General features: G+C 40.1%; 1 protein-coding gene across 1 annotated transcript; it reads left to right on the top strand.

The window, feature by feature from the left end:
- The first annotated feature begins 1,549 nt into the window (after positions 1 to 1,549).
- LOC100064929 (XK-related protein 3-like) lies at positions 1,550 to 6,373 on the top strand. Its single transcript, XM_014728857.3, is given in 2 exon segments — positions 1,550 to 2,069; positions 5,508 to 6,373. Coding segments are annotated over 2 exon segments (1,248 nt in total). The 3' UTR covers positions 6,236 to 6,373.
- Positions 6,374 to 12,642: the final 6,269 nt, after the last annotated feature.

Here is a 12,642-nt window from a genome sequence, read left to right as displayed (position 1 = left end):
TGAGGTTCTTCCTGAACATTTCTTGAAGAGGAGGTTTTGTGGGAATGAACTCCATTAACTTTTGTTTATCTGGGAAAGTTTTTATTTCTCCATCATATTTGAAGGATATTTTCACTGGATAGAGTATTCTTGGCTGCAGGGTTTTGTCCTTCAGAGTTTTGAATATTTCATTCCAATGCCTTCTAGCCTGTAAGTCTCTCCTGAGAAATCTGCTGATAGCCTTATGGGGTTTCCTTTGTAAGTTACTTTCTTCTGCCTGGCTGCCCTCAGTATTCTCTTTGCCATTGACTTTTGCTAGTTTCACTACTATATGCCTTGGGGTTGGTATTCTTGCGTTAATAAAGTTTGGAGATCTATTGGCTTCTGTCACATGAAGTTCCATCTCTCTTCCCAAGTTTGGAAAGTTCAGAGCTATTATTTCTTTGAACAGGCCTTCTGCCCCCTTCTCCTTCTCTTCTCCCTCTGGTATACCTATAATCCTTATGTTGCATCTCCTAATTGAGTCGGATAATTCTCGGAGAGTTTCTTCATTTCTTTTTAGTCTTAGCTCTCTCTCCTCCTCTGTCTGCAGCATTTCCATATTCCTATCCTCCAAATTGCTAATTCTGTCCTCCATATTATCGACCCTACTGTTCAGAGAGTCCAGATTTTTCTTAATTTCCTCCATTGTGTTCTTCATCTCCAGTATTTCTAATTGGTTCTTCTTTATAGCGTCAAGCTTTTTTGTGACATAGCTCCTGAACTCATTGAGTTGTCTATCTGAATTTCCTTTTAGCTCATTGAGTTTTTTAATAATGGCAGTTTTGAAATCATTGTCATTTAGGTTATAGATTTCATTGTCTTTGGGATTGTTTTCTGGGTGCTTATCATTTTCCTTCTGTGCTGGAGATTTAATATATTTTTTCATACTGCTTGATGGCATGGATTTATGCCTCTGCATAGAGATAGAGTTTAGTCCCTGCTTCCACTTGTTGCGACTGGTGTGTGTGTGGCGGGGGCAGCTGTTTAGAGTGCACCAACCAGGAACCCTGTCAGCTGTTACTGACTGTACCTGGACACCTCCTCGTAGTCACAGTGGTCCTGTGGGGTCCCTTGTCAGTTGCAGGGGCAATTGCAAGTGGGCCTCAGGCTGCTGGTGCCTACTGTTGCAGCCCACTTAGACGTGCTCCCTCCTTGTGGTCTGCAGCGGTGTTGTGGGCTTTCCCAGCAGCCAGGAGCAAGATCACCTATAATCGTTGCTTTGTCCCTAAAAGAGCCCACAAGATCACTCTTGTCCACTATAGGTCCCAGCAGAGCTATGGGTATCTTCTGGAGTCTGTTGTTAGCTCACCTACCTGTGCTACTTTTGCCCCAGGGCCTTCCCACCTTGCGATTGCCAGTCGGGACCTCTCCACTAGTGCTGTGCAGAGGCTTTCGCTGAGGCTGCTGTAGGAACCTGGTGTTCCCCCCTGGGCTACGCAGCCATTTCACCGGAGCTCCACTCTGCCCCACTCCACTCTCACGGGATCTCTGGGAGCCCCTTGCCTCGTCTGGGACACGGCCACAGTCCATGGGCCTGGCGGTGGCTTGTATGCTGCTGGCTTGTGGGGAATTCTGCTCTAGGGAGCTTCCTGGTGTTCTCAATGCTGGGCGGAGCCTACCTGCCAATGGCAAGCAGAGGCCCTCCCTGCTGGGAGGGTGTGGGACCCTGATGCGTCCCCCTGGGCCACAGAGCCAGGTGTTGGAGCTCCACCCAGTCCCAAAGCACGTCCACGGGAAGTCCGGTCACCCCCTGCACCAACCCGTGCACTGGAGACTGTGTGCCCAGCATCAGCTGGCGGTCTGCTGCAGTGCCAGGGAATCCACCCGACGGGAGCTTCCCTTTGTTTTGGATTCTGGGCGGGGCCTCCCAGCTAATGGCAAGCAGAGGCTTTCCCTGCCATGGGGGTGTGGGACCCCGGAGTGTCTCCCCGGGCTGCAGAGCCAGGCGCTGGACCTCCAACCATGTCCCCAAGCATGTCCAGAGGAAGTCCGGATGCCCCATGCATTGACCCATGTGCCCGAGACTGTGGGCCCGGCAGCAGCTTGCGGTCTGGTGCCATGCCGGGGAATCCGCCCCCCGGGAGCTTCCCTTTGTTTTGGATTCTGGGCGGGGCCTCCCTGCTAATGGCCAGCTGAGGCCTTCCCTGCTGGTGGGTGCTGGACCCTGGGGATTCTCCCTGGGCTTAGGTGTAATCGTGGGGGGCTTGAGTAGGGCTGTTGTCACCTGTTTCCACCATCGCTCCACTGGTGAGTGCATACTCCTGCCCTTGGTGTGTGGTGATGCTCTGGGGGGGTCAGCTGGAAGAGAGCCTCCTGCAGGAACTAGGCTGTCCTGGGGTTGGGGGTCAGGGGTTGGAGAGTTTTCACCTATTTCCACCTCCTCCCGGGGGGATGTCTGTCCACCTTCTGATGTATAGTAGTACGAGACTCTTAAGCATCTTGAGGTGCTATCTGGATATCCTTTGTTAATTGGTGAATGTCCAATAAGTTATAGATTTGATGGGGGAGAGACAAAGAAGACCACTCACTCCGCCATCCTGGTCCCACCTATTAGCACATTCTTATTGCAATTGTCCTCTTAATTGGATTGGTACCCAGTGTAGCTGGTTGCTAGGCTCAGGGGTGTACAGTTGTGATAGGCCTGAGGCGAACAAGGCTGATGTCAGTTGTCTTAGGAGTGCAGCTGAGTAGGTCTAGCCCTTGGCACGGAGGCACTCAGTTTTTTCAGGCGTTGGAAGGTGGGGCCGATCCTTTTTATGGTTATTTGTGAAGCACAAGTCTTCTGCCACTGATAAGCCTCACCCCCCTCTGGACCACATACACTGTCAGCACAGTCCTGGTCCGTCCACACTTCTCAACATCCTAGAGCATACCCCACCACCACACTGCAGGGGCCCCCACCTCTGCCCCAATGCCCCCCACAGTTCACCAGGTCCTCACATGAGCCCTGCCCTACAGAGGCAGACACCCTTGCCTGCCTGTAGAGGATCAAGGCACTCAGTCAATGCAGGCTGAAAAGTAGCCTGAGGGCTTGCTGTTAGGTGGGGCCAGTGCCTAGGGCAGGTTGCCTGCCCTGGCTGAACTGGATTAAATCTGTGCTCTAGTGGGTGTGGCAGACCCCTGGGCTAACAGCCTCACGCACCTCAATGGCCCCCACCTGTGTCCGTATCAGCACGCCTGGACCAGCTCAGAACAACAGCCCCCACCAATGTCTCAGTCTCCAGAGAGGATCCTCCTCTCACCAAGATGCCCCCAGAGCCCACCAGTGAGTCTTGTTTCACCAAAGGACAGTCAGCTTTCTCTCTGGTGATTTTAGGTTGCTGCAATGAGTGAGTTTGTGCGTGGGCCCTTTAATATCCAGATCTTTTTGGCTTTCGGCTGATAGCTTTTCTGGGGTGTCCTCACTGCTGTTAATAACCAGTAAAGCCACATAGTAAGACCTCCCTCTCAGTTGGGCTGAGTCCGAAGGATGGTTATAGCAGTATTGCCCCCCATCCGGAACTCACTCCTCCAGGGAGGGCTGCGTAACTTAGGTTGGCTCCCGCCTGGCCAGCTGAGAAGCTCTGCTGCTCCCAAAGGTGGCTTTTTTCCTCTCTGGCCAGAGTTACTGCCTCTTCTGCTTTCATCAGGACTGTCCTTTGTTGTGGGGGTTCTTTTTATCCAGTTTTCAGTTTTCAATCCAGGGCCATTCTTCCTAAAATTGTTGTAACCTGGTTGTGTTTGTGGGAGGAGGTGAGTTCAACGTCTGCTCACAGTGCCATCTTGACGAGAATCCCAACTAAATAATTTTTGATAAACTTTTTAGTTTTCTTATCTCTGAAGTGGGAAAGATATAAATAACTATTTATAAACTTGTGAATTATATGAGTTTGATACATTTCAGATACTTAAAACACTGTCAAGCTCATGGAAGAAGTTAATATATAGACATTATATTTGTTCTTGTTTTTTATTATTTTTGTATAGTTAAATAATTTAGCAAAGTATAGTTTAGTAGAATTTCTCCAAATGATGAGCTCAACTTGCAGAGACTTTTTTTTTAAAACGCTTGTTATTTTTTTGTTGACACAATTGACTCATTGTTTGAATTGTTTTATATTTTAATATCTTTCTTAAAGTCAAACAGATACTGTATTTATATAACATCATGCATACTATTTTTAAACTTAAATTGAATATTCCCTAGTGATCTTTAGCTGGCTTCTTTGTTATTCTTAAAGTTCTGTGTTAGCAATATCTATAATTTTTCTTACTATTGTTTTCAAATTTATATCTATAATTAATTTTGGAATTCATTAATATTGGGGATTTTCCTTTGTTAATTCCTTTCTCCTGCTGCTGTGGGGTTTTAAAATGTTCTTTAATTTTACTTACTAAGATTGATTTTTAGGTCATTTATTTTCAATCAATCCTGTTTGCTCATGAATGCAGTTAAGGTTGTTAATGCTTTTAGAGTTTCATTTTTACCTTTCTTCAAAGCATAAATGGAGTGTTATTAACTCATTTTCTAAATGGAATACAATTTGAATTTTGATTTCCTATTTTAATGTACATGAGGAATGACTATTTAGTCTCTCTTTCTTTGTTTTCTGGTTTAATTGCATTATGTTTGGAGAATGTAAAAGAAACCAGTGTGATTTTTTGTGGGTATGTGACATAAGCATACTTGAAAAGAATTCTCACTGTTTCTTTCAATTGATTTTAGTATACAACTATTTTAACAGAATTTCAGATTCTTTCTATTCTTGATAATCTTCCATGTGCTTATTTCTCTAATTTCTGAGATAACCGTTGAAATAAAAGTAACTTTGATTATGGAAAATTTATTTCTCATTATATTCTTGAAAAGCATATATATCTAAATTCCTGAATTATTGATTCCTTTCCTTCTCTAGTACTTCTTATCCTTTCAGTCAGTAAAACCTATTAGCTCCATTTCCAGGTTTTCTTTTAACTACACAACTTATTTTTGTTTCCTGTATCACCATCTAAAGCGCAGTCTTTATTGCATTAGTCTCCTATTTTGTACTCTTGCCTTATACAAAGATTTTCTAAAAAACGGTTGTTTTTCTGATAAATCAGATGATGTGATTTCCTTTTTTAAAGCCTCCTAATGTCTTTTACTTTGAATTAAATTTTAACTGCTTTCTGTTCTATCACACAACTTACAGGATTAGATCAAATCTATCTCTAATCTCACCTGTGTCTTTCTTTCCTTTAAAAGAATGTGTATATATGTGTGTGTAAATGTATGCATGTGTTTATTGTTTGTTTTCCTAGAAGGAATACATGTTTTATATGAATATATTTGCTATAGCTCTCATTATAGAAGATTAATGAATATTTATTTCTTGAAAGTGAATAATTTTTCAATCTAAAAAAAGTGAGTAGGAAGAAAAGGATATATCTTAAAATGAAAAATTTTAAATAAAATATTATCACTTATGAAAAATATTTTCTAATCTTTCAATGTTTACTTTTAATAGCATTGCTGATGACATTTTCCCTAATATCAGTTACTTATGGGGCTATTCACTGCAATATACTGGCCATCCAGATCAAGTACGACAATACTAACATAAGGCTACAGCCAATAGAATTCATCTGCATCATGATATGGCGTTGCTTGGAGATTACCTCACGTGTAGTGACTCTGGTACTGTTTACTACATCTCTGAAACTGAAGAGCATGCCCTTTTTATTAACCATATTTTCCGTATCATTGCTGGCACCATGGCTGGAATTTTGGAGAAGTGGAGCTCACCTTCCCAGCAATACTAAAAAGAACTTGCATCCAGTGAGTACAGTATTCATGCTTATCATGATCACTCTACTATATGCTGCCATCAACTTCTCCTGCTGGTCGGCAGTGAAACTGCAATTGTCAAGTGAGGAAATAATTGATAAGAGACAGAAGTGGCGTCATAGAATCCTACACTACAGCGTTCGGTTTTTAGAAAATGTGGTAATGACATCGGTATTTAGATTTTTTGGCGGGAAGTCTTTATTGAACTGCTGTGATTCATTAATTGCCACGCAGCTCATCATAACCTACCTGTTATCCATTGGTTTTATGTTCCTCTTCTATCAGTATTTGCATCCAGAGTGGTCAGACAAAGCATTACCAGAACATGCTGAAAATCGGCCTGAAGCAATGTGATTTTACATAAAATTTAGAGAAAAGTCAATTCAAAGAATAAGAATAAGCAGCTGATAACTTACTATCATTTCCAGAATGGGTGTTTTTCATTTAAGAAATTATAGGCTACTCATTAAGAAATGGACTTCCCTAGAAAAATGAAAAAACATGCTGAATGTGACTTTATTAAGATACTCCTAATGATAAGTGAAATTAAATTTTATTTCACATAAATCAAATACTTGTAAGCAGTTGCTAATAAAATTGATTTTTCTCCTGTGACTCTATACTACTTTGAGTCCTATCATTACTTCCAAGTAAATAACTTCTAATTTTTGTTTTCTCAACTCTAATTACAGAATTAGCAAAAACAAAAAAATAAAAATTCATCTGAGTCCAGATGGGACCAGAGCAGGACAAATAAACATAATCCATTTTCATCTACTGCATCTTCAGAACTTTTGTCTTTACTTAATCAAACAATATTTGCATTCTAGCACAAGTTATTTGTGAACATTCCATTTCAAAAAGAGTGTTTCTACAGGTTTCATTCTGTATTTTTCTTAAGGTAAGAACAACCTGAAAGAGAATTCTTAAGAGAATGATAGTATTTATATTATTTAAGATAGCTAAAACTCCTCCTCATTCAACTTTGACAGCCAAAAAGCAATATCATATTAATACATCTTAAAACACAAAACCTGTTATTAAAAAGAAAAGGTTATGTCAGAATAAGTTGAAATAAAAATAATACAATAGTACAATAGCTCTAATGTTCAAAGGACAGATGTAAAATCTATATATTCTTTTATTTTGACAACTTCATTTCCTTTATTCTTGAGAAAGCAATAGCCATTTGGGATCAAGAATCCTAAAGAACAATATGATTTGAAAATCCAATAATTTTATATGTTTTCTTTTCTTAAAACAACTCTATACCAAAAGACGGAGACAATAACTTTCTTTTTTCTTTATTTTAAGTTTTTCCAGATTTATTGAAATATACAAAAAATTTGTAAACTTAACGTGTACAATATGATGAGCCAATACATCTATATATTGCGAAATGATTACCGCAATAAGGTTAGTTAACACATCCATCACTTCACATAATTACAATTTTTTTTGTGCGTGGTGAGATCACTAATGATGCACTGTCTTTTCAACTTTAAAGTATATAATACAATATTGTTAGCTACAGTCATCACTAAATATTAGATCCCCAGAACTTAGTCATGTTATAACTGGATGAATATTTTTGATGAATATCTCTCCATTTTTCCCAACCCTCACCCACTGGCAATGACAATTCTGCTCTGTTTCTATGTGTTTGGGTTTGTCTCTTAGATTTCACATATAAGTGAGATCATGCAGTATTTGCCTTTCTCTGTTTGACATATTTCACTTGGCATAATGTCTTCAAGGTCCATCCATGTTTTTCAAATGGCAGGATTTCCTTCTTTTTTATGGCTGAATAGCATTTCATCGTATATGTGTTTATATATATGTATATGTTTGTGCGTATATTACAGGTATGTGTATAGGGAATTGGGGATAGAGCAGTGTAGGAGTTTTTGTACAATATTGGAAGTAAAAAGTATGTAATTCTGTCTGGATAGTTTAAGGTGTTAATTGTAATTCTCATGACAGCTAAACCAAACATAAGTAAAAAATACACAGGGGCCTGGCCCTGTAGCCGAGTGGTTAGGTTTGCACGCCCCGCTGCAGGCGGCCCAGTGTTTCGTTGGTTCAAATCCTGGGCATGGACATGGCACTGCTCATCAAACCACGCTGAGGCAGCGTCCCACATGCCACAACTAGAAGGACCCACAACAAAGAGTATACAATTATGTACCGGGGGGCTTTGGGGAGAAAAAGGAAAAAAATTAAAATCTTTAAAAAAAAATACACAGAAAAGTAAAAGGCAAGAGAATCAAACTGGTGCTCTATAGAAACATTAATGAAACACGAAAGAAAGCAGTTTTGAAGGAACCGAGGAAAAAAAATGACATAGAAACACATAACAAAATGGTAGAATGTCTTTATATGTCAGTTATTACCTCAAATGCAAATGAATTAAACCTTTCAAATGACAGGCACAGAATGGAAGAATTGAATTTCTAACAGTCCCGATCCAGCTATATGCTATCTAGAAGGGATTCATATTAGATCCAAAGACACAATCTATGCAAACAGTGACAAAAAGACAGCTGCATAGACTATACAAATATCAATGGGGTTAATCATCATGAAGATATAACACTTATAAATATACACATACTATCAGTAGAGCCCCAAACTCCATGAAGCAAAAACTGACAGAACTGATTAATAGTTCCATAATAATAACTCAAGATGCAAATACCCCATTTTTAAATTTTTTTTGAGGAAGATTAGCCCTGAGCTAACTGCTGCCAATCCTCCTCTTTTTGCTGAGGAAGACTGGCCCTGAGCTAACATCCATGCCCATCTTCCTCTACTTTTTTATATGTGGGATGCCTACGACAGCAGGGCTTTTGCCAAGCGGTTCCATGTCCACACCTGGGATCCCTGCCAGCGAACCCTGGGCTGCTGAGAAGCAGAACGTGCACATTTAACCACTTCGCCACTGGCAGGCCCCGAATTACCCCATTTTTAATCATGGATAGAACAATCAATCAGTAGCTCAAAAGAAAAATACAGGATTTTAATAGTACTTTAAACCAACTAAATCCATCAGACGTACAAAACATTCCACCCAACAACTGACTACACATTCTTGTTGATTTGTTTTGAGTTTTTGAGGGACGTGCCTTTGTCTGTGCACACAGATGTACTACCAGCCCCTCTGAAGAATCAGTCCTTGTAGGAGGGGGTCTTGGTGGGTCCTAGGTTATGGCCTCCATATATCACATGGGCAGGAAGACATGAGGTGCATCTCAATGTGCATACACCGAGATTGGGCTGCCAGGCTCGTAGAAGAGATTGATGAGCCTGGGCTCATCCTAGACAACCACATTCTGGCAAAAGCTACGGAAAGTGGCATAGAAATTCATGCACATGGAGGGATTCTAGCTATCATAGTCATTCCTGTGTCTGAAGTGCGCATGCGTACTCTGCAGGATTGAGCACATTAGGCCACAAAACAACTCTCATTATATGTAAAAAGATTGAAATCAAACCAAGTGTTTTCTCCAACCACAGTGAGATAAAACTAGAGATAATTAAAAAAAGAGAGAAACAAAAGGATATTTCCAAAGTATTTGGAAATTGAATAACACCTTTTAAACAACCAATGGTTCAGTGAAGAGTCCACAGGGAATTAGAAAATAATCACAGAAGAAGAAAACTAGAAACATAACATACCAAAACAAATGGGATACAGAAAAATCAGAGCTCACCGAGACATACATAGCCAAAGACGTGTACTTTAAAAAAGAAGAAAGGTCTCAAATCAATAAAATAACTTTATACGTCAAGGAAGTAGAAAAAGAAGAACAAAGTAATTCTAAAGGTAGCAAAAGGAAGGAAATAATAAAGATAAAAGTGGAGACAAACAAGATACAGAATAGAGAACACCAACTCAACCAGAGGTTTGTTCTTGGAAAAGATCAACAAAATTGACAAATCTTTAACTAGACTGACTAAGAAAAAAGAGAAAAGACTAAAATTACTAAAATCAAAAAATAAAGTGATGTCATTACCACCAACTTTATAGAAATAAAAAGAACTATTGGAGAACACTGAGAACAATTATTTGCCAACAAATCACATACCAGATGAAATGGACAAGTTTCTAGAAACACACAAACTATCAAAACTGACCCAAGAAGAAGCTGAAAATCCAAACAGACTTATTAAAAGTTAGGAAATTAAATCAGTTGTCAAAAATCTGCCAAGAAAGTAAATCCAAGTTCCAGATGGTCTCACTAATCAATAGATAAACAAAAACGTGCTATATCCATGCAATGGAATATTATTCATCCATATATGAAAATAAATGAAGAAATTCATTCATAAAATGGAATTCACATTCCACAATGTGAATCAACTTCAAAAATATTCTGCTCAGTGAAGGAAGCCAGACAGGAAGGCTGTACATTGCGAGATTTCATTTGTGTGAAATGTCCAAAGTCACATATGCATAGAGACAGAAAGCGCATTAGGTGTTGCCAAGGAATAAGGAATGGGTGTTCTTGAACTAGAGATTGGTGATGGGTTTACTACATTGTGAATGTACTAAACGCCACTGAATTGTGCACTTTTACAAAGTTAAAGTATTGAATTTCATATTTTGTGAGTTTTAGCATAATTATAATAAAACATGGTGGCTTAAATAGCAATAAGTAGTTAAGGGAAATAGTTCTGCTTTCAGAATGATGGAGGAGCAGCATTTTCCATATTCCTCCCTTTAAGTACAGCTACAGATGCAGGATGTTATACATAAAACAAATGTAATAAGACCCTAAAACTGGAACGAAGAGGGAAAATTGGGCAAAGACCTCGGAATATGAAAAGAACAATATGGCAATACATTCTTTGTTGCCTTTTTTTCCCTCACGTATCTCAGACTCGATACTGGAGAAGCCAGCAGTCTGGAAAACCTAATGGGCACAGACAGCAAAAAAAGCCTCAAAAATAGCCTGTTCTCTCCAGGCAAATGAAAGGAAAAGCCTAACAAGACTGAAAACATTTAGACAATAATCATTCTACTCAAGCAATCCCCACAAAATAACTGTGGCCTCATCCCCACGCATGCCAGCAAATGCTGAGAGAGTGTAGACTTCTACCTTCACCAGACTGTGATCAAGCACACCACTGTTTTGCTAGGATATTGTCAGAGAATGCTGAATAACGAGCCATATTTTCCTACAGCCGACTTACAGCAAGACTCAAGCCCCCCATGTTGTCAGTGAAGACCTGTATGGAGCCAGAATTTCCACTCGCTCTCAGCTCTCAGCAGTAATGAGGCACACCTACATTTCCCCACTGGAGTGGTGTCAGAGAAAGGTCAGCGGAGAGTTAAGACTTTCACCACCACCTACTGGAAATGAGATCATTCCTTTCTGTGGTGGCAGTAGAGTCCCCATGGGAAGCAGCCATGCTCCTACCTTCACCAATAGGGAAGTATCAGCTGAAGCCTAGTAGGAAGGCCAGAACTTTCACCTTCACATAAAAGTAATGAGGAGTTCGGCACCTCCAAGTGAAGGCCAAGTGGGGAAACTAGACTTTTACCACACGTGGAAGTAACAAAGCTGTACCCCTCCTGCCTCCTCTCTTGCCGGAGTACTGTCAGACAATGTCAGCTAAGAGAAAGCTAAAATAATGCTAGGATCTCATAACATGACACCCAAAGTATCCAGGTTTTCACTGAAATACGCTTTTCAAATCAAGAACGAGGAATTTCTCACACTGAATAAGTAAAGACAAAAGATACAAATACCGAGAGGACACAGATATTAGAGTTATCTGATGAGCATTTTAAACAGCCGTCATAAAAATGAGCAATTAAAATTCAATGAGTGGGGCCTGCGTGGTGCCTCAGTGGTTAAGGGTGCATGTTCTGCTTTGCTGGCTAGGGTTCGCCGATTTGGAGCCCAGGTGCAACATGGCACAGTGTGACAGGCCATGCTGTGGTGCACCTCCCACATATAAAATAGAGGAAGATGGGCATGGATGTTAGCTCAGGGCCGGTCTTCCTCAGCAAAAGAGGAGGATTCGCAGCAGATGTTAGCTCAGGGCTAATCTTCCTAAAGAAATAAAAAATGAAATAAATAAAATTCAATAAGCAATTAAAACATGCTGAAATCAAATGCAAAGATAGAGAATCCCACAAAGAAACAGGAGTCTAAGAAAATAGCAGCTACCAAGAACTAGATGAAAAATACAAAACTAAAAAGGCCCAATAATCAAAATAAAAAACCCAATGCGTGAGCTCAATAGCATGGAGAAAAGAAGGAAAGAAACAGTATCTTCAATCTGCTTGAAGATAGAGCAATAGAAATAACCCAGGGATCAACATACAGAAAGAAGACGGGAAAAAATATGTAAATCCTCATGGACCTATGGCACCATAACAAACTGGACAATATTCTCGTCTTTGAAGTCCTAGAATGAGAGGAAAAGGCAAAGTTCATTTGAAGAAAAGATGGCTGAAATTTGTTCACCATTGGTAAAAAAAACAAACAGATTCAGGAATATAAGACCTGACATAGAACAAACGAAAAAGAAAAATCCGAACAAAGACACATCATTGTCAATTTCTGAAAACTAAGACAAAGATAAATTCTTGAAAGCAGTGAGAGCACTTTACCTATCGGGGAAAAAGAATTAAAATGACGGTAGATTTTTCATTATGGAGGGCAGAAGTAGTGGCACAAAATATTTCGAGTACTAAAATTGAAGAGCTGTCAGTCAGGAATCTTACATCCAGTGAAATGGCCTTCAGAAATGAGGAAGAAATAAGATATTTACAGATGAAGCAAAAGTCAGAGAATCTATCA

This window comes from Equus caballus, chromosome X, assembly GCF_041296265.1.
Source record: "Equus caballus isolate H_3958 breed thoroughbred chromosome X, TB-T2T, whole genome shotgun sequence".
Classification (NCBI taxonomy): Eukaryota; Metazoa; Chordata; class Mammalia; order Perissodactyla; family Equidae; genus Equus; species Equus caballus.
The sequence above is the reverse complement of the archived record's forward strand: the minus strand, read 5'-3'. Positions and strand labels throughout refer to the sequence as shown.